Source organism: Saccharomyces mikatae, assembly GCF_947241705.1.
Source record: "Saccharomyces mikatae IFO 1815 strain IFO1815 genome assembly, chromosome: 15".
In the NCBI taxonomy this organism is placed as follows: Eukaryota; Fungi; Ascomycota; class Saccharomycetes; order Saccharomycetales; family Saccharomycetaceae; genus Saccharomyces; species Saccharomyces mikatae.
The window spans coordinates 678,562-705,324 of NC_079270.1; the positions used below are offsets into that span (position 1 = coordinate 678,562).

The window sequence follows — 26,763 nt, forward strand, 5'->3', positions numbered from 1 at the left end:
CATGAGAAAGGACGCCTTTGCTCGCTCAAACAGTAGACGCAAAAAAAAATACCAGAACGGACTTGAAAAAATATGTACGGATGTGTAGTCTTTAATACTTTGAAAGGAAAAAGTCATTATGAAGCGCTGGCGTCTTCGTCCTTACCTTAAACTGCAGCCACAATTTGGTCACGAGCTTACTATTTTAATTATCCTACTGCGCATAGTAAAAATTTAATGACTCTTTCCAAGCATCGCGAATTAATGACTACTTCTCCATATACATTTTATATATATACGCGTTCATATAATACACTAATAGGTTAAGGGACTCACAGAAAGTGCTTAATTGTTAACATACTGTTGAATCTGTTGATCAATTAGCCATTAACTACAAGCGATAGAAAATAATGTCTTTGGAAAGAGAGGAGCCACAACATTTCGGAGCAGGGCCAGCTCAAATGCCCACATCGGTTTTGCAACAAGCAGCTAAGGACTTAATCAATTTTAATGACATAGGTTTGGGCATTGGCGAAATCTCCCACCGTTCGAAGGATGCCACCAAAGTTATTGAAGACTCTAAGAAGCACTTGATCGAACTGTTGAACATCCCTGACACCCACGAGGTGTTTTACTTGCAAGGGGGTGGTACTACTGGGTTTTCTTCTGTAGCTACCAATTTGGCAGCAGCTTATGTAGGCAAGCATGGAGAGATCGCACAGGCTGGTTACTTAGTCACTGGTAGTTGGTCTCAGAAAGCTTATGAAGAAGCAAAGAGATTGCATGTCCCAGCTGAAGTTATATTCAATGCTAAAGATTATAACAATGGTAAGTTTGGCACAATCCCAGATGAATCACTTTGGGAAGATAAAATCAAAGGCAAAAAGTTCTCATATGTGTACCTTTGTGAGAATGAAACTGTGCACGGTGTTGAATGGCCAAGTTTGCCAAAATGCTTGGTAGAAGACCCAAACATTGAAATTGTTGCCGACTTATCCAGTGACATTTTATCTCGTAAGATTGACATTTCTCAATATGGTGTCATTATGGCAGGCGCTCAAAAAAACATTGGTTTAGCAGGCTTAACCCTATATATCGTCAAGAAGTCTATTCTTAAGAATATTTCGGGCGCTCCTGATGAAACATTACATGAAATGGGGGTACCAATCACTCCTATTGCATTTGATTATCCAACAGTGGTGAAGAACAATTCTGCCTATAATACAATTCCAATTTTCACATTACATGTTATGGATCTTGTTTTCCAACATATTTTGAAGAAAGGCGGTGTTGAAGCACAACAAGCGGAAAATGAAGAAAAAGCCAAGATATTATATGACGCTTTAGATTCAAATCCAGACTTTTATACCCTTCCAGTGGATCCAAAATGTAGATCGAAAATGAACGTTGTTTTCACTCTTAAAAAAGATAATCTCGATGACCAATTTTTGAAAGAGGCAGCAGCTCGTAAACTAACGGGTTTAAAAGGACATCGTTCAGTTGGTGGATTCAGAGCCTCCATCTATAATGCACTTTCAGTTCAAGCAGTACAAAACTTGGTAGATTTTGTGAAGGAATTTGCTGAAAAAAATGCCTAATGTCAGAGAGAAATATCTGGCATTGGTTTCCAAAGAACAATGGTTTTCAAGTTATTATGTAAGTTTTAAATAGAATATTTTACGAACGTGCAAGGAATACCTCTTTTCTAGGGTATAGAAGCTAAATTATATAATATGAGACATTCTAATTACAATACGATACCGTGAGAAAAAAGAATGGTATCCTCGTACTCAAAGAAGTCTAGTTTTTATAGCCCATTGATCAGCAAACAAAGTTAATTGTCGTTTCTCTGACATCCAGCTCAAGATTGTAATATTGACAATTAACAACCGAGCGAGGAACAGGGCAAAAAAGTTTGGGGGAAGTTGATCTATTCCCTTCGATACATGTTTACTCTTTTTGGTCGGGCGTGTGAAAACTCAAAAAAGAGAATTAAAACATAATTAGGAACACTTTCACTGCCTCATGTTTTTCTTTTCTGCATAGTTCGGTCGACTTGTATACTGTTATGTGGGATATGAAAGTTGCTGTAATTATCGACAAATGTGCTCTTTATAGGAATACTCTTGAAAATTTTTGGACGCTAAAAAAAAACTGCGCGTTGGAAAGGAAAAGAATAGGTTTACCTGAATTGGCGAGTGGAATAAAGGACGTGAAACTTACTACACAGGTCGCACCATCAACACCAGTGCTTTGTAAGCCTTAAGTTCAACCTCGTAGAATAAAATGCTAAGGTTAAACTTCTATATATGTAAAAGGATATACTAATTCGTACTTCGAAAGAGCAAAAATAGTAACGAAACAGAGAAGTAATTTTTCAAAAGTAAGAATTCGAGAACTATTTATGAAAAATATTCAAAAATGCTTTGAGTGCTATTGAAAAAAAAAAAAGGGATTTTTAGTATATAGTTTTTCACTTCTTTTTATAAATCAGCATCATCTTCATCAGGTAAAGGCAAAGCAGTGGCTTGATCCATTTCTTGCTGGTACTGGTGCATCAATTGCTCGTCCACTTGAACTTCCGGTGGAGCCAATGCAGGAGAGGCAACAAACTCCAATTGTGGGTTACCGGCAAGCTTTCTCGCCAACCACAAGAATGGCTTTTCAAAATTATAGTTGGATTTGGCAGAGATATCGTAATACTGTAAATTCTTCTTTCTATGGAAGGTGATTGTTTTGGCCTTAACCTTTCTCTCTTTGACGTCGACTTTATTACCACATAACACTATCGGGATATTTTCACACACACGGACCAAGTCTCTATGCCAATTAGGAACATTTTTGTAAGTGATTCTGGAGGTGACATCGAACATAATAATCGCACATTGAGCATTAATGTAATAACCATCTCTTAGGCCACCAAATTTTTCTTGGCCAGCGGTATCCCAGACGTCAAACTTAATTTCACCAAAGTTGGTGTAAAAGGATAGAGGGTGGACTTCAACTCCAATGGTGGCGATGTATTTTTTTTCAAACTCACCAGTCAAGTGTCTCTTCACAAAAGTAGTTTTACCCGTACCACCATCACCAACTAGAACTAACTTGAAGGTGGGAACTTCAGCATTGTTTTGAACAGGTGCAGACATTACAAAAATATATAAGTAGTTACAGCTCTATTTCTTACCTTACTTGGCCCAAATACTTTTCTTGTCCAGTCTAAGTAGATCAAGGATCAATAACAGTCCAGGAAAGATCAAATATCACTAACGCTATTTTTATGTATTTAGGGGGTGACAGAAATCAGGATGCCACATGCGGCTTTTAAAGGTAGCTAGGATCCAGCGAAAAAAAACAGTCGGGTAACGGGTATATAAGAGATGTCTACTTCAAATAAATGTTAACGCCACGTAAGGCCTTCCTTGGTTTTCTCTGTGAAAAGTTTAACCCATTCAAAAACAAAATCGGGGTGAGAGAAAAAGAAAGCATTTCAATCTCTCATACCTAGGCGTAAGCTTATCAGTCCATGCATATGGAAACGTAGAAACTGTGTAACCTGATTTCGCGTGTTGCACCTCCTTAGAGAAAAACCCCCCTTAGATATGTATTTCTTACTGGTGACCCCTTGCTTTCCAATATGCAGGACAATTTTTTGACTGTTATATGGGTTAAGTGTCACTCCTACAGAGTAGATCTCATCCACTTTACGATTGCTCCCGACTGCCGAGAGATGGTCAGTTGCACACAAAGTTGCTTCAGGCTGTCACTACTTTAGCGCCATGGTGATAGCGGAGCCGTGCGGAAGGTGGCCGTTGTCGTAAACGAAATCGCGGAGGTAATAACAATGGCGTTTAGAATCGGGATGGGGTGGTACGCTTTTGTACAGTAAAGGGTACCAACCTCTAACAACGGGAATAATGAAATACATGCCAACAGTAAATGAATCACTTATATAACATGTCAGGTGCTTTAATAAAAGGCCGGCGTTTTTTACTTGCGAATTATCGTTTTCTTGTGAAATAGCTTGACCAAGCTAAGCAATTTTTTTGTAATCAAGACCTCAACCCAAGATTGCGTTACCTTTACCCTTCTTTCAAATATTACGTAACAGATCTTATAGATGACTTTGATTTCAAAGGTCCTAGATATTTCTAAGATAAACACTTCCTTCAAGGACGAAGGTGCCCGAGATGAGATACTATGCGATGAGCATCACCCTCTCGAGAAGGGTTACTTCAAGACCATCATGCGAGCTTTTAGTAACAGCATTAAATTGGGTTTGAGGGGCAATCTGGGACCCAAAGACACAGGTATTATATTCCAGAGTGATGATACGCCACACGATCTCACACTGGAAGAACTTAAGCGGCAACCGGTCTTCATAGCCATTTCCTGGTTTGTGTTAGGTCTCATTATCACTTTTTTACTGATTTGCATCACGCTTTTGCTGACTTCACGATATTCTGACGAGAAGGAAGATTATGTTGCAGAAGCAGTGCCATCAAGAAATAGCAACGACGAGGAGATGCAGTTGCCCCCTGTAACATGGCTAAGTAGTACATAATATTAGAAGGGCGAGGGTACAACGTTCCTCATTGAAATATATATCTGATATATATATTTACCCAGAGGGTCCCTTTAATTCAATCAATCCATAGGTTCTTTTTATACTCACTTCTCTCTCTGGTATTCATATCACATTACCCGCAATCTGATTACCGTACTTCTTCTTAATTGGTCAGATCTCCGCTCACCCGTCTCGGAGCTGATTTTTGCATTTTTAAGGATTTTCTTTAGCTCACCCACCTGATTTCACTTAGCTATACCTTTCGCCACCAGGCTTTCTCCCTCTTCTGCTATTAGCTTGTTACGTATTTTCCTAATTTATTGCTTTTTTAGTTTCTGATACTGTTAGAGTTGAAAAATTGAGCTTCTTTAGTGAGACTATTTTCGTGCTTTCTGTTGTATTCTAGCTCGTCAAAGGAAATAGACAGGAATGTCAGCTATATTACCAAGATTTCTTAAAAGAACAGCTTTTAGGGCTCCCACCAACCTTCTGAGGCTCTCTTCAGTAATTTCGAGGGCCTTTTCTCAAAGTACCACTGCCTCCGCAGCAGCTTTCGATCGTTCCAAACCGCATGTAAATATAGGTACGATTGGGCATGTTGACCATGGGAAGACTACCTTGACCGCAGCCATTACCAAGACTTTGGCCGCGAAAGGTGGTGCCAACTTTTTGGATTATGCTGCTATTGATAAAGCACCTGAAGAAAGAGCCCGTGGTATTACAATTTCGACGGCTCACGTGGAGTACGAAACTGCTAAAAGACATTACTCTCACGTCGACTGTCCAGGTCACGCTGATTATATCAAGAATATGATTACGGGTGCAGCCCAAATGGATGGTGCTATCATTGTTGTGGCCGCCACAGATGGACAAATGCCTCAAACAAGAGAACATTTGCTACTGGCCAGGCAGGTTGGTGTTCAACATATAGTCGTTTTCGTTAATAAGGTTGATACTATCGATGATCCTGAAATGTTAGAATTGGTGGAAATGGAAATGAGAGAACTACTAAACGAATACGGTTTTGACGGTGATAATGCTCCAATTATCATGGGTTCTGCTCTTTGTGCTTTGGAAGGTCGTCAACCTGAAATTGGGGAACAGGCTATCATGAAGCTTTTGGATGCGGTGGATGAGTATATCCCTACACCTGAAAGAGATTTGAACAAACCATTCTTGATGCCCGTTGAAGATATCTTTTCCATTTCTGGTAGAGGTACCGTGGTCACTGGTCGTGTGGAAAGAGGTAACTTGAAGAAGGGTGAGGAACTGGAAATCGTTGGTCATAACACTACTCCATTGAAGACAACAGTTACCGGTATTGAAATGTTTAGAAAGGAATTGGACTCAGCCATGGCCGGTGATAACGCAGGTGTTCTACTAAGAGGTATCAGAAGAGATCAATTGAAGAGAGGTATGGTTCTGGCTAAACCAGGTACTGTTAAAGCTCATACAAAAATCCTTGCTTCTTTGTATATTTTATCCAAGGAAGAAGGTGGTAGACACTCTGGGTTTGGTGAAAACTACAGACCACAAATGTTTATTAGAACTGCTGATGTCACAGTCGTTATGAGATTTCCTAAGGAAGTTGAGGATCATTCTATGCAAGTTATGCCAGGAGACAACGTTGAAATGGAGTGTGATTTGATCCATCCTACTCCATTAGAAGTTGGTCAACGTTTCAACATTAGAGAAGGTGGTAAAACTGTTGGTACCGGTCTGATCACACGTATCATTGAATGAACCTTTTGATATAACCCGAGTGTATCTGTATATTCCGTTCTAACCACTTCTTATAATATATATATTTGTTCAGTTAATATTTTTACGTGTAAATAGAGAGTCATTAATTCTTCAGCTCCACTTCTGATATGTTATTACCAAAACTAGATTTTTAATTTCATATGCACGCGCTCTAGGTGTGTTCATATATTTAGAAGACATCAAGGTGTTTTTCGACAACATTTTTGTTGATTTGTTTACTTTCTGGCGGAGTCTGACGAAAAAAGCAAGGAAAAATACAAGAAAACAAAAACATTCGCAAATCATGACAATTTGAAACCGGCAGAAGTCATCGCATAGAATTTTTGAAGCAAAAAGCTGCCATTAGCAAGGTTCTTTTTACATGTCAAAAGCTTATCAGTATTAACACAATATTGATTATGAACGATATGGCAAAGCCTTTACCTACTCCACCGGCTGCTGAGGTCAGCAAAAGTCGATCAAATTCACCAAGAAAAACTCAGAAAACAAGCCCCAGTCCAAAAAAGAACCTCCATAGTGAAGAAAATGTACCTGAGTCAAAAAGAAGAAACAGAAATCAACATGATAATACAGATGATGAAGAATTTGAATTTTTCCATCAGTTCAGTCGGGAGAAAGTGAAGGGCGTCATACATGCTATCACCGCTGAACTTAAGGAAAAAGGTCCAGATGTTGAATTTTTGATGATACCATTCAGGCCAGAACAAACGAACGACAAGCTATTGACGTTGTTAAATCAACTATTCCCACTAGGTAATGGACAACCAGTTAACGAAAAAAAACAACTAAGAATCATCTCAAGGACCGATGTCTGGACTTTATTTCAATGCTTGAAATATATTTGGTGCAGACTACCAAATTCAGAAATCATAGGTTGGAAATCATATATGGAGTTTAAGCTCAGAGAAAAAGATAAAGAATTCCCGCGAAAATCGTTTTTGGAAATTATGCCTCAATGTCTAGCTTCTCCAAACCATGCATCGATCGTATACGATTTTTTCGATTTGATCATTTCAATTTCATCAAATTCAAGAATCAACAAAATGAGCGCCAGAAAAATATCGAAAATGTGTGCAATTTGGGCATTCAGTGAGCAAAGACCAAATTCAGGTGTTCAAGATTATGATTTTGAATCAGGCGCCATAAAATCATCTGCTCCCAACAATTCCATACAAGATGGGCTGGATCAATGGATTCCTGGATCGGATGCCATGTTTCATCTACTCTTAGCATTTTTAAGGAGTTTTGTCCCTCAAGATCTTGAGTCGGCCAAACTGCCGCGCACACTTAAGAGTTTATTGTTTAATAATCAATATCCTCCAGAGAAATCAACAGCGTACGCATCAGAGACAATCTTAACCATCCCCCTGGTAACTTTGAAAACAGATACGTTTTCAAGAAAACCTTGGCAATTACTGGAACGCTGCAGTGACCTTCTAGACTTCACCGATCATGATGCCTTTGAAGCGAGAGAAGATTACGCTTTGTTAAAGTCTTTATTTAGGAAGAAAAACACAGTAGAAGGAATCAGCAGGAAAATGTCCCAAGAGTCAAGAAGATTGATGAAGGAGATGTCTACTAAACATTCAACTTTTCAAGCAGGTTGGGCACCCAGAAAGTGCATTGAAAATATATTTCATTTGAAAGAGTTTATTGAGGTTAAGAGACTAGATATTGATGATTATTTTATTTGGACTTGGTTGTCGTCCCTTTCTTTCGAACAAACATCTGAAAAAAGAAAAATTTTTGGAAGATCTATTATATTAGAATTCGAATTTGATGGATTCAAAAAGTGGGTGGTTTTCCAAGAATGTGATATAACATTGGAATACAATAAGAAGGGTCAATTCAAAAAACGGGCTTCTGTGCAATCACCATCTGTAGAAAACAAGCAAACTCCAGAAGATTCTGAAATAGAGAACCCACCTGTCTCCAAATCACCTATCGTATCTCAAACTTATAAGAAATTTCAAGCCGAGGTACCTCAACAAAGTGTTTCCCAAAAGGACACTACCCTTAGTAATCAGGGTGTTTATCATACAGTCATTAGTAAGGACGCATTGGCTAAAAACAAGCATAATGTGAATTTGCATTCAATTGAACATAAAATCTCGAAGTGGAACCCTTTAAACAACTTGAGAAAAAAAGGGGGTAGTAATTGTAGTAGTTCATCTTCATTTGAAAGTAAGAGCAAGGAAATCTCTGTAAATGAAGAACTTTATGCAGGAAAAAGTAATAAATCAAAGAAAGGAGAGCGAGTTTTATCAGATTTCAGCACTTTAAATCCAGCCGAATACCAATTACCAGTCATTGAAACCGATGCATCAGATTTTAAGATTGACATACCAGAATTAATGAACGAACGCGACAATAATGAAGAGGAAAAGGCACCTGCTGTTCTAACGAGAAACAAACTTTCAAATTCACGTAATAACATCACTGACTCAACTATGGAAGAATTGAATGGCCTGGTAGAAAAAATGATGACTAATGAACCAGAAGGTATCAAGGCCTCCATAACCGAGGCAGAAACCTTCGAATCGTTGACAAAATTTGATCAATACAAACCAACCAATATAACTGACGATGACTTACAAAGTAGCCACTCAAGTGCCGTTCATTCTTTGAAACTAAGTACGAATACAAACGATTCTTGTGCTGATAGTTCCAAATTCATCACTGATAGGAAATTAGCAGAACCTTCAAAGATTTCCCAGGAATCTAATATTAATGACGATTCATCTTCATACTATTCTCCGAATATCAACAATGTGCCAGCATCAAGAATGCCGAGTAAACCCGGTTATTCCAACTTTGATTCAAAAAAAGCATTGGCGAATGAGCCTCGCCTGGATGAGATACAAGGTGCGGTTCGTCCGTCCAAACAGCCAAGTTCAAATCCATCAGGAAGGGAAACTAGAAACATAGTATCACCTGTTCAACAAAACTACTATAAAAATGGCCGTACAGATGAAATGTCTCCTGTAAGCGCACCTTCTTCCTATTTTCCTGCGAAGTCTCCACAGTATTCCACAAATTCGGCAGGCTTTAAGCAGAATACGTTGAATGTACCAGTCGGGTATAAAGATCCTACTCATCTTCCAATAAATCAAACACCAATGGAATACCAGGACCAGCATAACTATCCTTCTCGCCTCCAAAAACAACGCCCTTTTCAAAACAACGCTCTGCCACAGCAAATAAAATCTAGAAGTCCACAAACAGGACCTTTACCTCTTGCACAAAATATGCTGCCAGTGAAACAAGGAATAAGGAATGCTCCATCTAGCAGCCCATCATATCAACAAATGGAACGGATGAACTTAAACTACCAGCATCCTGCAACTAATCATAAGGTAAAACAGCCACCACATCATATGAATGTGGCTAATGCTTATGGAGGTCGTGCAGGGAATGCCGTGGTATTAGATGACAAGTGGGGCAATCATCCACCGCAGATGCTATCCAACGGTGGTAAGCCCAATCAGTATCAACACCAGCACGTTGATAAGTATATACCACAAGCTCAACCTGCTATACCTGCAGAATACTACAATGGACCCCCGCCTATGCGAGTATCCCCAATGGTGACGCATATAATGCCATCTCAAGAGCCAGTATACTACACAGCTGGAGCTAACAGACGTAGCTTCCCGCATGGCATGCAACAGAATTCTTATGCTGTACCTGTCCAGCCTATGAGAGCTCCAAATAGTGAATTTTACGTTCCGCAAGCTCCCCAGGGAAATAAACTACATGGAAATGTCAATAAGAGACAGGAGAGAAAGAAACTGTATGACAACATTAGGAGCGGAAATTTCGGTATATAGAAATACTTCGTAACTGAAACGACTTTCTTAATGATATCTCAGCAATTATAAATTCTTCAGAATCCGTATATATATATATATATATGTTCATTGCAAGTATGTTGGACACTAATGAAATTTAACTCTAAAAAAATTGATTCTTAAACACCCCCAACTGATAACTCATTGTCAATAAACAAGAGTTACAGTATTCAAGTTTTTATATTCAAGATTATATACACACCATTCCGTTTTTACGTCAGTTGGTTTTTCAACTCTCGAGGAGAATAGGTATAGTGTGCCAACAGGAGCTTTTCTTGTGCAGTAAAAAAAAAGTAAAGCGAATAGTTGACGGGTAAGCATTCACATTATCATGACGATTTTGAAGGTATAAACAAAATGCAGTGCAGTATAAAGTTATTACATTTCTTTTTACATCGGTTGGAAGGCATATAAAAGCTCATAAATAATTGAGCTATGTCTCAAGAAAGTAGTGTTTTATCCGAATCACAGGAACAACTTGGCAATGACCCTAAAATAGAGGAGGCAGATACTGCCTCTGCCAATCCTAGAGATAATAGCAAACCTGTACTTCCGTGGGATTTTGAAGACAAGGCGATAGAGATCAAGAGCTTCAGTGGCTATAAAGTCAATTTTACTGGCTGGATAAGAAGAGATGTAAGTCAAGAACGTCAAAAGCAGGTTGAACTTACCGAATCCCACATGAAAGAATCTGATAGCAAAGCCACGGGGAAAAAAGAACCAGGGGATGAGGATACTGAAGGCAAAGATTTTGAAGAGGAGAAGGAGGATGGATCAGAATCATGAGACCGTTTCATCCGGTACTCATGGGCTCACACTTGTGGTCAGTACATGATCTAAAATTCGCGAATTAGTCTCATTGACCCACAAATTTATAAGTAAATACACATATAAATTAAGGTGGTTCACATACAAAGAATCAGGAGTAGTCTTGATGATCATAATAGAGGAGTTGCATCAGAACATTTTTAAAAGGAAAGAGGTCTCAAAAGAGTCAATCAAAATGAGGAGAATAATGTAATAAGAGCTAACGGGTTTTTACAATACGAGCACATACCATACGCGTTATACAGCAATCGAAAATTTAATTCAATTACTTATTGGAATGATATGTATTTCACAATTTATAGCAAAAAGTAAAAATATCGAATAATTTTTGACATGAAGCACAAGTTTTTACCAAGTGTTAGTACACTCAGTTTAGTTAGCTTGTTATACTACAACGCTGTTTATATTTTCACATTTAACATAATATTACTAATTCGAAGATTTTTTTGTCTGTATTTGCACCGCTGTGAATTTGAGATTTTTTTGTCGTGGTGTCGCTGTCAGATCTAAAAAAGTCACCAAATGACACTAAAACAGCGGCGTATCTTATAACGTGAGAGTATTTCCAATAATGTCTCTTGTCTTTGTGTAGAAATTCCTTGCGTTGCTGGACCTCCTTTTTGTTACAATAAATATGTTGGTATGAGAAATTGTTTTTGGTTGTTCAAGTTTAATTCTTTATCGTCCAGCTACGAGGAAGTTCTCTCAAAGCTTAGAGAAAGAGCTAATCATTCAACAAAGACTCCATATAAAAATCATTTAAACCTTAAAAATAAATGGTTTCATTGAGAGCGCTAGCCGCATTAACACTATTTTTTACCAAATTGGTAAACAGTAATCCTGTTGCAACCAAGAATAGAGGTTCTATACAGTTTCTTTACAAGAACAAAGAGAATACACAGTATACTACCAATAGTCAAACCATTAGTGACAAGATTTACGGGGTCAATATAGGCGGATGGCTAGTACTAGAGCCATACATTACACCATCTTTATTTGAGGCTTTTCGCACGAATCCACACAATGATGACGGTATACCTGTTGATGAATACCATTTTTGCCAAAAACTAGGTTACGAAAATGCAAAGGAGCGTCTTTATAACCACTGGTCGACATTTTACAAGGAGGAAGACTTCGCAAAGATCGCTTCCCAAGGCTTCAATTTGGTTAGGATTCCAATTGGATATTGGGCTTTCACAACTTTGAGCCATGATCCCTATGTTACCGCTGAACAAGAATACTTTTTGGACCGAGCTATCGACTGGGCTAGAAAATATGGCTTGAAAGTATGGATCGATCTTCATGGAGCAGCCGGTTCACAAAACGGATTTGATAACTCAGGATTGAGAGATTCATATAAATTTCTGGAGGATGATAATTTGAGTTCCACCATGAAAGCTTTGACATATATTTTAAGCAAATACTCAACTGATGCGTACTTGGATACAGTTGTTGGAATTGAACTACTCAATGAACCATTAGGTCCAGTCATCGATATGGAAAGGCTGAAGAATTTTTTGTTGAAGCCTGCTTATGACTACTTAAGAAATAAAATTAATAGTAATCAAATTATTGCCATACATGACGCTTTTCAACCTTACCATTACTGGGATGACTTCTTGAATGATGAGGAGGGGGCGCATGGGGTCATCATCGACCATCATCATTATCAAGTATTCTCACCTGTGGAATTAACAAGAAAAATTGACGAACGTATAAAAATTGCCTGCCAATGGGGAAACGATGCTATAAGTGAGAGACATTCGTCTGTGGCAGGCGAATTCTCCGCGGCATTAACAGATTGCACAAAGTGGTTGAATGGGGTTGGTATTGGTGCGAGATATGATGGAAGTTGGGCCAAAGGTAATGATAAATCATATCACATTGGTTCGTGTTCAAATAATGAGAATGTTGCCTTGTGGTCAGAAGAAAGAAAACAAAACACTAGAAAGTTTATAGAGGCCCAATTAGATGCTTTTGAGAAGACTGGAGGATGGATAATGTGGTGTTACAAGACAGAGAACAGCATTGAATGGGATGTTGAAAAATTAGTTCAGTTTAATCTCTTTCCACAACCTATTAGTGATAGAAAATATCCAAATCAATGTCGCTAAAATTTCATAGCATCCATTTAACGTCTTCGGAGATTGACGATCACTCTTAAAGGAAAAGTATGCGAACTGCTTTCTCTCTATATAAAATACTAAGGCATAAAAATGAATTCTAATTTACACTCTATAGTCTTGCTAATTTAGATGCTTTCACCAATAGCCAATTTCGTTTCATACACACTAATGTGGGTGTCCGATTATCGTATGCTAACTATATCATACGGGATGCAAAAGAAGTACGAGACGCGCGTCACTCTGAATATTATCGGGCAGCCTTTTTAGCTCGTGTTGTGTGTATATGTATATGGTAAAAGAAAAACAATACAGATTTACCAATTTTTTGGCAAGTACCGTGAAAGAACAAGTAAGGACCTCTGTACGCACATAGGAACATATTCACTGAAATTTGCATCTGTCTGCTACGTGACTTTAAGAAGGCATTGGGTTACAACCTTTTAGGCTATACGACTGATGATGGTAGCTGTGCCCACTATCGACCTTACACTTGCCGACTCAGATAATGAAGACATATTCCATTCCTTTTCATCTTCAACGAGCACGGATAATGTAGAAACTAAAAAAGAAAACACTAAAGCAGGAGAGGTGGCTGCAGAGCTCGCTGGATGTGAGGGTAGTGCAAAGCAACCACTCTCCCATACGTACAAGACCAACCCATCCAGAAATGAGAGCTCCAATTTTCCATCAACGAGTGAGACAAGGACGAAAGAGATGATTGATAAAAAAGACAATGAAGAATACTCCAAGGAAGTAAATCGACTGAACTATTTGGAAGAAGGAATGATAAAACCATTCAGTGAGAATAAAAAAGGGCAAGAGAGTAATTCAAATGGGGAGATGATAAAGTCTTCTCATGAAGATAGTCACGTATGCGTGTCAAATAAACATGAAAAAACTGGTCGGGGTAAAGTAATGGACCAAGAGGAGTTAAAAAAAGACAAGCATAATGTCATTTTTTCTTCATACCTTTCCAAAAGCTACGGTGGCAGCGAAGATGATTTCGAACCAAATACTGGTCAATGTGGTAACGTTAGTTTTAAAGAAGTGAATTTGGACCTCAACAATAAATCTTTGGAAAAGCAGTTTAATAATGTTGAAACAGGGGAGAATCGTTTGGAAAGCGGAGACAAGGATCAAGTAAAAGGATATGTAGCCATGAATCACAACGCTTTATCTTTTGAACTACCTGCAGATCAGAAATATATTGCCGAAAGTGATTGTAAAGAAAGCATACCGTGTGTTCTTGATGGGCGAAAAATGGCAGCGTTAGCATCTAAGCAAGAGTCCGTTGTAAATGTCCTTGAAAATGAAACGGATAATGCAAGGCAGGAAATGACAATTCGACTTCCAGGGCTCCAAAGTAGTGTGCCTTTACTCGAACAGGACCAAAGTGAACTATTCAAACACCTCAGTGAGCAACCTATCGATATTGATCACGTTGATAGTAAAAACAAAAGAAAGTATAATGATAGTTTGGAAGATAATAGAGTACTCAAGAGACTGATATTACCCTTGAAACACTTGGACGATAGGATTAATGATATACGTGTTCCTGCACAGAAAGATGGTACAATCATCATTCTCTCAGATGAGGAAGAATCGGATGTTAGTATGCATGATTCAGAGAATAACCAGAAAGCTCTTGAACTAAATACTACTGATGAGTTAAATAATAATATTCCAGAAGTGATATCTTTACTTGATCTTCCCAATATTGACTTGGCCAGTCCGGTAATAAAAGAGATTGATAACAATAATCTACAGATATTACCAGAAACAGGCACACAAACCTCGAATTCACCAGCTATTAATGAGGCTACCATTACAGAGAAGACTGCCCAATCTCCAAACCAAGAGGAATTTTCACTAGACACTTTAAAAAAGAATCATCAGAAATTACTTACGGAATTAAATTTTAAGGAAACAGAGCTACGTAATGCTCTCAATTCCTCTAGGACGAACTCAGAAATTTTAAAGAAAAAACTGACTAGGAGAGAAAAAGGTGTTTCTGAAGCTGAAAAACATTGGCAATTATTGTCAACGTCGATGACCAGAGGTGGAAGAACCATCAGTTCAACTCAGCAGATTTTGATAAATGAAGCTCAAAACCAATTAAACAGACTAAAGGAGAAAAGGCAGTTGACAAAGGCGAAACTAGATTCAATCAATATGAGAATGTACAACTATAATGAACAGTGGAAGTCCTTCGTGCATTCAAGAAATATAAAGCTAAATAAATCTCTAACCACTCTTGAGCGATCGATCAGAGACTACCAAGCTTCTACGACTGTAAATCAAAGGAACGAATGTCTGGCCGAAAAGGAGAAACTCGACCAGATGTTAAAAGAAGGGACGCTAAGTTTCAGTACCTACAAGCGACTAACAGGCGAGATCCAACAGAAGTTGAATGATTTGAAATTGGAAGATCAAAGCAAAATCGACAGCAACCGCATTGTGCCATTGGTACAGCAACCTTTGGCAGTGAGAGACTTATTTGTGAAATCTATTGATACTGCGAAAAACCTTCTCGCTAAAAACACATCAAGGACAGAAATGACGAAAAATATTCTTTATAAACACCTGGACAATTTGACTTCGTATAAGAATTTCTTCGAAAGTGGTAAATCCTTAGTAGATGTAAATAGAAGAAATAATGCGCATGAATCGGCCCATATATTATTCACCAATGGTGTAAAAATGCCTATCGTTTTTGAAACATTGCAAGATTACGGTATAAAGTTTTCTAATCCGGCCATCGTCAATCCTGACAGAAGGGCTCAATATTTCAAAAGCATTGAAGTTGCTCGAGATCTTATTTCGAAATCCAATAGATCAGAGGATACCAAACGAAAAATTACTCGATTCCTAAATATCCTGGAGGAATTTCGGAAGGATATTGACACTGGATTTCCGCCAACTCCTCTAAAGAGAGAAGGTGTTGGAAAAGCTGTTGTTGGCTTGAGAGAACAAGGACTTAAGATGGAAAGATTGTATGACAATTTGAGAAGATATAAAATTCCTCTAACAAATGAAGAGCTACTACAACAGAGCTACTTATTTCCAGCAAACATGGATCAACCACTTCCTTCTAACTGGAATCGTTTGCAAAACACAGAAAATTCAGGTCTTATAAGCAACAATATGTCGATGCAAGATGAATTTCACATTTCGAATATGCATGCCGCCGAAGATCAAGAACAGATCAGAGCGCTCTTGGAGAATGTCAAACAATCAGAATCAGTTATCGATGGCGAAGCACTTACTCCAGAGGACATGACCGTAAACTTACTAAAACATCAGAGACTTGGGCTACACTGGTTGTTACAAGTAGAAAACTCTGCAAAAAAAGGTGGTCTACTTGCTGATGATATGGGTCTAGGTAAAACTATTCAGGCCATTGCATTAATGTTGGCTAATCGATCAGATAATCCTAACTGTCAAACTAACCTGATAATCGCACCAGTTTCTGTTCTAAGAGTTTGGAAAGGTGAACTAGAAACGAAAGTGAAAAAGCACGCGAAATTTAGTACATTTATATTTGGGGGATCCGGTAACGGAAAAGTCAAACACTGGAAGGATTTATCAAGATATGATGCCGTCTTGGTATCTTATCAGACCTTAGCAAACGAATTTAAAAAACATTGGCCAAAAAAACTGGATGGTGAACAAAAACAACTACCTGCCGTTCCTCATATTCAAGCTTTAAATAGGTTGAAAACTTCCAATGAGTACTACTCTCCGTTTTACTGTAATGAGTCGACTTTCTACAGGATTTTATTAGATGAAGGTCAAAATATAAAGAACAAAAATACAAGGGCCTCTAAGGCATGTTGTACAATAAACGGTATGTATAGATGGATTCTATCCGGTACACCAATTCAAAATAATATGGATGAGCTTTATTCCTTGATAAGATTTTTAAGGATTCCACCTTACCACAAGGAGCAACGGTTTAAATTAGATATTGGAAGATTCTTTCAAAAGAACAAACAATATGAATATGACAATGAGGACAGAAAAAATGCATTAAAAAAGGTAAGGGTTTTGTTAAACGCAATTATGCTTCGTCGGTCTAAGGCTGATAAAATCGATGGCAAACCTTTACTGGAGCTTCCGCCTAAAATTGTGGAGGTAGACGAGTCATGTCTCAAGGGGAAGGAGTTAGAATTTTATACAGCTTTAGAATCAAAAAATCAAGCACTGGCTAAAAAACTGCTGAATAATTCTACGAGGGGCAGTAATTCTAGCATTCTGACGTTGCTACTTCGTTTAAGGCAAGCTTGTTGTCATTCAGAATTAGTTATCATGGGTGAAAAAAAAGCAGAGGGTACAAAGGTAGCAAACGGGAAAAGCTTTGAAAATGACTGGCTCAGGCTTTACTTCAAAATTACTCATATGGATGAGGAAACGCGGGCTCAAGTAATTACTTCAATGGATTCCATGACCTGTATCTGGTGCATGGGACAATTAGAACCAGAAGCAATGTCTGTTTTGACAGGATGTGGTCATTTAATTTGCGACACCTGTATTGAGCCCTTTATTGAAGACTCTTCCATGCTACCACAAGCCAAAAGAACCAACAATGGGGCTTTGGCGCTACCGTGTAAAGATTGCCAGAATTTAACGAATGAGAAAGAAATTGTTTCACACAAATTGTATGATCAGGTGGTAAACCAGGAGTTTACCACGGAAGATTTACACGCAGAATATTTAAGTGAAATGGAGAAGCAAAAATTGCAGCAAAAGAACGTTTATGTGCCCAATTTTGAGACTTTAGAGCCGTCGTCGAAAATAGAACAATGCATGGATGTTATACAAATGGTTTTTGATGAATCACCAACTGAGAAAGTCATTATTTTTTCTCAATTCACTACATTCTTTGAGATTCTTGAACATTTCCTGAAAAGTAGACTGAAAGTTCCTTATCTCAAATATATCGGATCTATGAATGCCCAGAGAAGATCTGATGTTATCAATGAGTTTTATCGTGATCCTGAAAAGAGGATACTTTTGATATCTATGAAAGCGGGTAATTCAGGGCTAACATTGACATGCGCGAACCATGTAGTTATCGTTGATCCATTTTGGAACCCATACGTCGAAGAGCAAGCTCAGGATCGTTGTTATAGAATAAGTCAGACAAAAAAAGTCAAAGTTCATAAACTATTTATCAAAAATTCTGTTGAAGATCGTATTTCTGAATTACAGAAAAGGAAAAAGGAGATGGTCGATTCTGCCATGGATCCAGGCAAAATCAAAGAAGTGAATAGTCTAGGACGTCGAGAATTGGGGTTTTTATTTGGTTTAAACGCTCTTTGAAGAAATCCAGCGAATTCGCTATTATTGAAAATACAGGAATATAGAAATGTAGAAAACTAGTGATGGTTTCGTTATAAATAATCCATATTCCTTTACATCTACATGCTTGCTATTAGCAATGAGTGGAACAGAAAATAGAACCTATATTAAAAAAGTTTCAGAGCAAATAATTTGCATTGCGGTCACACAATGAAATTGTGCTTTTCTAAGCTTTGATTATACTTAAAAGACGAAAATATACGAATATTGGAATAATCCTTTGAATTAATTTTCAACAAAAGCAAAATCATTAAATGCACGCAACCCACTAGAAGTCCTCCTTGGGTTTTAGTTAATTTTAGTTAACTCATAACGAATAAATGATTTCACATTATCCTATACTTATTTCTTCTTTGGTTTTATACGTTATTTATTTTCTTTGTCAACTTTTGCGTTTTGGTTCCACTATATTAGATGACTGTTGCTGTTTTTATTTCATCTTATGACACCGCATGTGATATTATGCTAGTGACAGCAATCAAATAAAATTTATCTCTCTTAATAGTTAAGAAATTATGAAGTATTATCTGAAATTGACGCCTATGTTCTTACCTATAAATAAACTTGAAACAGCCATTTGAAAGTATTTTCTTTTGTACCATATCTCAGAATGAAATATGTCAGCATAACTAAACACATAATACGAAAAAGTTCATTCGAGGCTTTTGTAAAACTGGTACGAAACAAGCTTACTACCAAACACACAAAATCGAGTACATTAGATCAGTTCTAGTTTTCGTTAGACGAATTATCAAAATATATAAATACCCAAACACCTGTTTTAGATCTGAGATTGGGGAGATAATAAAAATGAAAGGACACTCCAGTATTACTCAATTCAGGTAACATCAGAAATTTTGCCCTTTCGACAATATCTTATTCAGTAGATGCTAATAGGAACATCATCACTGCCATTCTCGCTAATCTTTAACGAAAGTAAAAATGGATAGGATTATTATGTAGATTTATATATCATTGAATATGGTTTGCTGAGTATCTGCCACGAGTAAGCGACATGAAGTTGATAGTGTTACAAAAGTATGATATTCGTGCCAAGATGTTAAATAAAAGGGAGAAGTTTTTTCGTTCTATGCTGAGTATGTGTGTTCATTCTGTCAAGTTTTTTTGCTCATTAGACAGCTTTTTCACTGGAAGTAGCGGATTCCTTTTCATTTTCTTTTTGATGGACGATTTCAAATACTTTTGTGTTTTCTGAGCTAGTTTTGGCTAACTCAGGTAGATCGTCATCGGAGCTCTCAGGGTTGTATTCCTGTCCAGTGGTGTAACTTCCGCCCAACGTATAAGCACGGATTTCTTCTTCAGAAATTTCACTGTATGGAACCATGCCCTTCTTTCTCGCCTCTTCGTCGGTAAATGCACCATAGTAATCTTTATCATCATGTTTAACAGTGATTTTGAATGGGAAGAAGATACATAGTCCCCAGTAGACGAAAAAAGAAATCAAAAAGGAGAAGAAAGAATCACCATAGAAAAAATTTATGATACCAGTGTTGTGGAAATAGTCGTTATTGACTTCCCACGCGATACCGGGAAGACCGGGAGCCATACCACAAACCCAGGCCACAACAGCTCTCCAGTTCACACCTTTAGTGTAGTAGTATTCACCGTTAAGAACAAAGGCATTGGTGACGGAGTATTGTCTCTTCCTGATCAGGAAGTTATCACAGATCATGACGGTAATAATAGGTGTCATAACAACACCGAAAGAACTCATGACAGTTAAGAAAGTGGAAGAGGAGTTGTAGAAGTTCCATGGCAAACATGCCCAGGAGACGCATGCGGCAAAAATAGCACCTCTCTTGATATCAACGTACTTAGGTAATAAACCAGCCAAATCCATACCACTGGCAAATCCACAGTTGGAGATGGTGTAAGATATTTGAGACATGACAAAGCAAAAGCCACAGAAAAATGTAGCGGCACGGGCACCTGCAGAGTAGTTAGTTGTCAACCAGTTATTAAAGATATCCATAGGCATCCAAAATGGTTGACCATATAATTTATCACAAGTGGAAGCACCAATGATACCGAAGACTGGAATCAAAGTTGCTGGTAGTAGTAAAGCAACTATAGTACCAGACCAGATAGCACAGTTAGAGGAACCAAATCTTGAGAAATCACTTTGATTGGTGCAACCTGGAGAAACGGAACCATACCAGTACGAGATCGTATAAACCCAAGCCCAAGCTTTTGCAGAACCAGTGACTGTGGATTGAGTGGAGGTGAACAATTCACCAACTCCATGAGCATTCTTGGTCAAGTAAATTACCATACCCAACATTGAAAAGAAAGTACCAACACACGACCAAATCAAAATGTAGTTCATATGGTATGGTTTCATAAAGTAACAGAACGCGGTGATAACATGGAAGATAATGAAGCCGATCAATTCCTTGGTGGTCATGGCAACTTTCGAGGACAAAGTATTGGGTAGATGCAAGTAGTGGTGAGACCAAGAATCTAATATCATGTTTACACAAAGACCACCCAACCAGGCATTGGAACCATAATAGACAATACTCATTAAAATTCTGATGATGATTCCAAAGGCTGAACCGTAAATCCCAAATACGAATCTTTGAGCTAGAGTGAAACCGACCTTCCAGTCGTAACCGGGACAAGAGTTGGCCAAGGCAAACAAAATGGTCAAGATGTCAGCAATGATAAACGCACCAATGGTCTCTGAATAACTCAACCCAACCGTTAGTGCAGATGAGCCACCTACCCACATACCCACGTTGAATGACAGAACACCCCAATACGCAAAATTAGACCAGAACCCCCATGTTTGGTTTGCAGACTTGATAGGTTGCAAATCAGGGTTCCTCAGAAAATTAACACAGGCCCTATCTTTAACAGGAATTTCTAAAAATCTCAAAAACTTGGAGATTCTAGTACCAAAACTCATGATGGTGTAATTCTAGAGTTTTTGCTTGATAGTATAAAAGATATGAGAACAATAGAGAACTATGTGTTTTCTGCAGTAGAGGATGACATAGTAAGGGTTCTCGATGACATCGAAAATTACAGCTTCCATATATACCAAATAGAAGGGACGAAAAAGTTAATCACACTGGGACAGCGAGTAAAAAAAATTTGCCCATTATTTTCCTTATCGTCCACCTTCTTCCTGCTTTCTGTTAAACACCTAAAATAGCTGTATTGTCTGATTTAGTAACTCGATGGGTGAATTTCCTCCTATCCCATATAGATTAATAAGGCAACCTGCAGGAAACGTCTATTGTCAAGCGTTTTGCCGATGGGTCGCCGCGCGTGATTATGCTCCTAAGCGCGGTTATCATCATGCGTTCATGTTGTACACGCGCGTTTCTGTGGCGACGACTACTGCAAGATATAGTACATTGGCGGCTGGCACTCATAATGCGCATACGCAGAGCGCCAGTCCATGCAATTAAGCAGGTGAGGTCTTTTTATGTCGATGGCAGAAAAACAAGGCTACATGAATGCCTTGACATTGTCATAAATTTGCTATAGGGTATTTCTTGCATCCATCCGTCTCGTGCCAGTTTTTCTGTACTTTCTCATAATGCCTTCACAATACTAGTTTTAGAGGAAAGGCCTTCGCAAAAAGTTCGGATATCTTATTCCATTTCTCTTCACTGGAACGGCTTCGAGGAGTAGTATTCAAGTTCAATGGCGTCGAAGCCGTACACTAGTGAGATACCCAGAGTTGTTATTTGTAAGTAAGTCTCCTTACCTAGCTTCTCACTCTTGACGTAATTACGCACCTGCATGTGATGCATGTGATCTGCAGTGTGAGGTGAGTAATGGTGCCGTTTGGATTCATGAAGAGGATGCCTTCGCTCTCAATCATCGGTTTTGGGAGTTTCGTGGTACACTCTTCATTTCTGCCTTCGCGATGTTTACGAGAGTATTCATTTTAAGCCGCTGCACTTGCTTGATGAATCCTCACCGGGGTTGAGCGTGGTTATCGAGTAGTTTCTCCTAAGGATCATGAGTGCTGGGGCGGTGAAGCGTTCAGCAGCATGCTGGAAGTCTCTGTCAACGTGTTATTATACTCTTTTATGAAGAGACGACACATTTGCTTCAAACCTTAAGCACATGATGAGGTGGAGCGATGCCTTGTCATTATGTACCCCTTTTTATAGGAGCTTGTAGTTGCTGCTGCTTATGTTTTCAGGTAGGACCATTGATACCTTGTACAATGCTCCTGATGTTTCGACGCTGCTTGTGGAAGATTGATTAGATTGAGCCTGTTTTTCATTAAGGATTTTAAGTCAATTTCATGTGGGAAATAGCAGTCTATGTTCCGGAACACGGTATGGACTTCTTAAGATAAACCATCTCCAATGCATCCAGTCATTGTGTGACCTTGGCCTGAAAATACTGGGCAAAATTTTTATTTGGAGCTACATTTTCGTTGAAGGCAATGGTCTGTACCTCGGAGTTTGTCTTGATCCATGGCTTGGGCAACATTGCCCGCGGTCTCAATGCATGTTCCGTAAAACTTAGCACGTTAGCCGGTCAGATAGGTGATTTCTCCCCTACTGGAACGTTGTTGTCCTGTAACTACACCTATTATCCACTACTGGTTAGATCTATCTGAATTTCTCAGGAGCAGAAGTCTGCATTCTTTAAAACTTGTTTACTACCAACCATGTGTCGGAAATTGGTACATAACACATGAAACTACTTGACGATTGTTTTTTCCACTGTTATAGTTCCTCTCATTATCTCGGTGGTGCGTTCGTGTTCTAGCTAATTTGTAGCGTTTCTGTTCAAAACTTGGTAAATGTAGCGACAACTTGAAGTTCTATATGGCTAGATTGTTTAAAACTTCCAAGTATTATTAGCATTCTCTGAGAACAGAAGTAACAGAGAATTTTCTTACAGCATTAACACCAACTGGCGCAAATGGGGATGATAATGACCACCTGTCTCCCTCAATTAACACTTTCGCAGATGGAAAAAGAGCAGGCCCTATGGTAAAACAACCATTATTCTTTTTATATATGTCGTTTAATCAATTTTTTAGTGACTTTCCATTTACTTTATACTTATATACGTTTTGAGAACAAAAGGTGAATTTCAAAAAATAGGGCGCTCTCAACAGGCTGTGTTTTATTATAAACACTCATGTGCCTGCAGGTATCGATCAACCTTCTTCTAATGAAACAAACTATTGTACTGTCAAACGAAACAATTCGGAGCTCAAAAGGGTAATTCCCACGAAAACCAAACCATTAATTACAACAAAACACAACTTCCCAGGAAATTGTTGTACCACGGGGTCTGGCAGCATGGGAGGTCTTGGAAATTCTGACATACCGTTTAGGAAAAGAACTTGTCATCAGATTGTAATATAGAGATATCTGGGAAGTCTTTGAGATAATTGTTGAGATTCATTTGTTGATGAAGGCAGTATCATTTTGTATACAGAATATACTCGAAATTTCCCTTAAGGATATTGGAATTCACAAAAGGGAATTAATAATTTTACACAATGATATATTTATCCGTTCTCTTGCTTTATACCTCGTCATTAATTATTCTTTTACATTATCAATCCTTGGATTTCAGCTCCCACTAAATTTGATGATGTTGTAATATAAATCAACTATCATCTACTAACTAGTATTTACGTTACTAGTATATTATCATATACGGTATTAGAAGATGACGCAAATGATGAGAAATAGTCATCTAAATTAGTGGAAGCTGAAACGCAAGGATTGATAATGTAATAGGATCAATGAATAACAACATATAAAACGATGATGATAATATTTATAGAATTGTGTAGAATTGCAGATTCACTTTTATGGATTCCTAAATCCCTGAGGAGAACTTCTAGTATATCTACATACCTAATATTATTGCCTTATTAAAAGATGAAATCCCAAAAATTACATCAGAATCAACTCTTATCTCAGATAACTTTCTCGCAATTCTTATGCCATCTTCTTATATCTGTACATAATAATATACAAGAAACGTGTTTACTAGTCGACAGATAAGAGTCGGTTCTTGAGAGATTGGTAAATTTTGAGATGATTGTTGGGATTCCATTGTTTGATAAAGGCAATAATATTAGGTATGTAGATATACTAGAAGTTCTCCTCCAGGATATAGGAATCCAATAAATGGAACTCGTAATTCTACACAATTCTGTATATGCTTTGATTGTCATTTTATATGTTGTCAGTCATTATCCTATTACATTATCAATCCTTGCATTTCAGCTTCCACTTATTTCGATGACCGCTTCTTGTTGATAATTAGTAGTTTAGTAAGTTGTAATAATTAAGAATAGTCGTTCCTTCTTAATCTATATAAGAGAGGTATATAAAACACACGCTGATTGGGTGTATTAAACCAAAAGGTTCAGACATAAATCAGAGTGTTGATGATAAGAATTTAGTGTTAACTCATCTTCTTATATACTAAGTTCTGGACAATTAATAGATCTTTATCTTATTAGTGCAGGAAATTCTATAATTAGAATTTCCCTACTCCATTTAAATTGGTATCACCATAAGAATGTTAGTATTAATTTACTCAACATCATTAGTATCATGTTAAAGAATGTTCGTCATCAACTACAACAATTTATATGAATAAATGTATAGTGGTAATCACTTATTCCAACACTTCTCATAACTTATGTCATCTTATAACACCGTATATGATAATGTACTAGTAGTATGACTACTAGTTGATAGACGATAGTTGATTTTCATTCCAACAGTTCTTATTTCAGCATTCTAACCCTAACAGATTAAACTTCGTTAAATTAATATATAATATAATGAGACCTATCAGGTCATTCAAATTAGCAGCGCCGTGGCGCAGTGGAAGCGCGCAGGGCTCATAACCCTGATGTCCTCGGATCGAAACCGAGCGGCGCTAATTTTTATATTCGCCCTTTTTCTGTTTTTTCACTTTTATTTTATTCTTAGGATTGGCACATTTGATCTTATACTAACGAAGGAATACTTTAGAAGAGAGTTTGATTGGAAGAGAGATTATGTCCTTAATTTCAATCCAGAATTTTTTTAATTATGGCTTCTGATTCTGTTGGTACAGATATAAGTGGCTCCGGTTCGATAGAGAGAGAGTCTGACGAATCATGGGAGCTCTTGAAGAGAGAGTTTAATACATTATTCAGTAATTTGAGAATAGACAATAAAGTAGAACATAATCTTACCGACAACGAAAGAGAAATCAGTCGAGAGCCAATTGTTTTACAAGATCGTGACGACTCAGATTTACCGGATCGAAGAAGTGATGCTATTATCACTGAGGCTGCTCATGACAGATGCTTCAATCAAGTTTCTGATTCTCTGAAAATGAAGAATAGCAATTTCCAAAAAATCCAGCTTTCAAAACTTATTTTCAATTCCCTTGAAGGCAAAGAAGTTTGTTCGAAAATCTTCCAACACACACTAGGCTTACTAAGTTTACTGCTATGGAGAACAAAGATACGAGTACCGTATTTTTCCTCAAAAGTACGATATATCATTCTGCAATTGAGTTTATTCCGATACTGTTTAAGATTTGGAAACTTTGCGATTGATGTTTATCGAATTATCAAAAAATTTCATCAATTAAGGGAAATGAAGAAATCTCACTGCCAGGAGGGACCATTTTTATTCTTTTTAAGAAAGCTTCGGTTTCGTGACATTATTGAAACCTTTTACAGTTTGACAGATGAGTTGATATTATTCCATAAGCTGCATTCAATGTTCACTAAAACGAACACGTTACATACAAATACCAATAGACTGATAAGGTGCATAAAAAAACAGCACTATGTCCTATGGGAAATTTTAAATATTCTTGCTATGAATAAGAGTATTCAACAATGGCAACAACTAATCAGAGATGAAATTTATTTGAGCATGTTCAATACCAGCGATAATTCCATAAAGGACCACAATTTAAAGTATGAACTACTTGCTAATAACAAAAATATCTTGAAATTACAGAAAAATAATATTACATTGGATTTTTATAAGATAATACTGAACCTAATGTCTAATCTAATTAATATCAAAGGAAAAAGGGAACAATTTAAAGCAGGGCTGGCTTACGAGATCATTACAGCTGGTTCCGGGGTTGCCGAGCTGGTGAGGCTTTGGAACCAAGCTAAAGTGACTCTGATGAAACAATACACAGGCGCTGCTTGATAACAAGTGGCTAGATGGATTCATTTCTTGCTCTTCTCTTTTTTCCCTTTTTTTTTGGTTTTTTTTAGTTTGTTATTATAGTACTAGTATATACAATC

General features: G+C 37.7%; 10 protein-coding genes and 1 non-coding gene across 11 annotated transcripts; 9 read left to right on the forward strand and 2 right to left on the reverse strand.

Moving 5' to 3' along the window:
• Positions 1–389: 389 nt before the first annotated feature.
• SER1 (O-phospho-L-serine:2-oxoglutarate transaminase) lies at positions 390–1,577 on the forward strand (the record flags this gene model as incomplete). Its single annotated transcript, XM_056225822.1, has 1 exon — positions 390–1,577. One exon carries the CDS (start codon positions 390–392, stop codon positions 1,575–1,577), a length of 1,188 nt encoding a protein of 395 aa, XP_056079601.1.
• An 885-nt stretch (positions 1,578–2,462) lies between these two features.
• GSP2 (Ran GTPase GSP2) lies at positions 2,463–3,125 on the reverse strand (the record flags this gene model as incomplete). Its single annotated transcript, XM_056225823.1, has 1 exon — positions 2,463–3,125. The coding sequence occupies one exon, from the start codon at positions 3,123–3,125 to the stop codon at positions 2,463–2,465; it is 663 nt and encodes a 220-aa protein (XP_056079602.1).
• A 971-nt stretch (positions 3,126–4,096) lies between these two features.
• On the forward strand, positions 4,097–4,540 carry SMKI15G3300 (uncharacterized protein; the record flags this gene model as incomplete). Its single annotated transcript, XM_056225824.1, has 1 exon — positions 4,097–4,540. The coding sequence occupies one exon, from the start codon at positions 4,097–4,099 to the stop codon at positions 4,538–4,540; it is 444 nt and encodes a 147-aa protein (XP_056079603.1).
• A 432-nt stretch (positions 4,541–4,972) lies between these two features.
• Positions 4,973–6,286, forward strand: TUF1 (translation elongation factor Tu; the record flags this gene model as incomplete). The annotated part of the gene is made up of 1 exon (XM_056225825.1): positions 4,973–6,286. The coding sequence occupies one exon, from the start codon at positions 4,973–4,975 to the stop codon at positions 6,284–6,286; it is 1,314 nt and encodes a 437-aa protein (XP_056079604.1).
• Positions 6,287–6,705: 419 nt separating this feature from the next.
• On the forward strand, positions 6,706–10,137 carry MSB1 (Msb1p; the record flags this gene model as incomplete). The annotated part of the gene is made up of 1 exon (XM_056225826.1): positions 6,706–10,137. The coding sequence occupies one exon, from the start codon at positions 6,706–6,708 to the stop codon at positions 10,135–10,137; it is 3,432 nt and encodes a 1,143-aa protein (XP_056079605.1).
• A 456-nt stretch (positions 10,138–10,593) lies between these two features.
• On the forward strand, positions 10,594–10,944 carry IES4 (Ies4p; the record flags this gene model as incomplete). Its single annotated transcript, XM_056225827.1, has 1 exon — positions 10,594–10,944. One exon carries the CDS (start codon positions 10,594–10,596, stop codon positions 10,942–10,944), a length of 351 nt encoding a protein of 116 aa, XP_056079606.1.
• An 818-nt stretch (positions 10,945–11,762) lies between these two features.
• On the forward strand, positions 11,763–13,100 carry SPR1 (glucan 1,3-beta-glucosidase; the record flags this gene model as incomplete). Its single annotated transcript, XM_056225828.1, has 1 exon — positions 11,763–13,100. The coding sequence occupies one exon, from the start codon at positions 11,763–11,765 to the stop codon at positions 13,098–13,100; it is 1,338 nt and encodes a 445-aa protein (XP_056079607.1).
• Positions 13,101–13,568: 468 nt separating this feature from the next.
• On the forward strand, positions 13,569–18,434 carry ULS1 (translocase ULS1; the record flags this gene model as incomplete). The annotated part of the gene is made up of 1 exon (XM_056225829.1): positions 13,569–18,434. The coding sequence occupies one exon, from the start codon at positions 13,569–13,571 to the stop codon at positions 18,432–18,434; it is 4,866 nt and encodes a 1,621-aa protein (XP_056079608.1).
• A 1,171-nt stretch (positions 18,435–19,605) lies between these two features.
• THI72 (thiamine transporter) lies at positions 19,606–21,402 on the reverse strand (the record flags this gene model as incomplete). The annotated part of the gene is made up of 1 exon (XM_056225830.1): positions 19,606–21,402. One exon carries the CDS (start codon positions 21,400–21,402, stop codon positions 19,606–19,608), a length of 1,797 nt encoding a protein of 598 aa, XP_056079609.1.
• A 3,911-nt stretch (positions 21,403–25,313) lies between these two features.
• Positions 25,314–25,385, forward strand: Smki_15.trna17. Its single transcript has one exon. It is a non-coding gene; the product is annotated as a tRNA-Met (tRNA).
• Positions 25,386–25,537: 152 nt separating this feature from the next.
• On the forward strand, positions 25,538–26,665 carry PEX27 (Pex27p; the record flags this gene model as incomplete). The annotated part of the gene is made up of 1 exon (XM_056225832.1): positions 25,538–26,665. The coding sequence occupies one exon, from the start codon at positions 25,538–25,540 to the stop codon at positions 26,663–26,665; it is 1,128 nt and encodes a 375-aa protein (XP_056079610.1).
• Between the last annotated feature and the right edge of the window lie 98 nt (positions 26,666–26,763).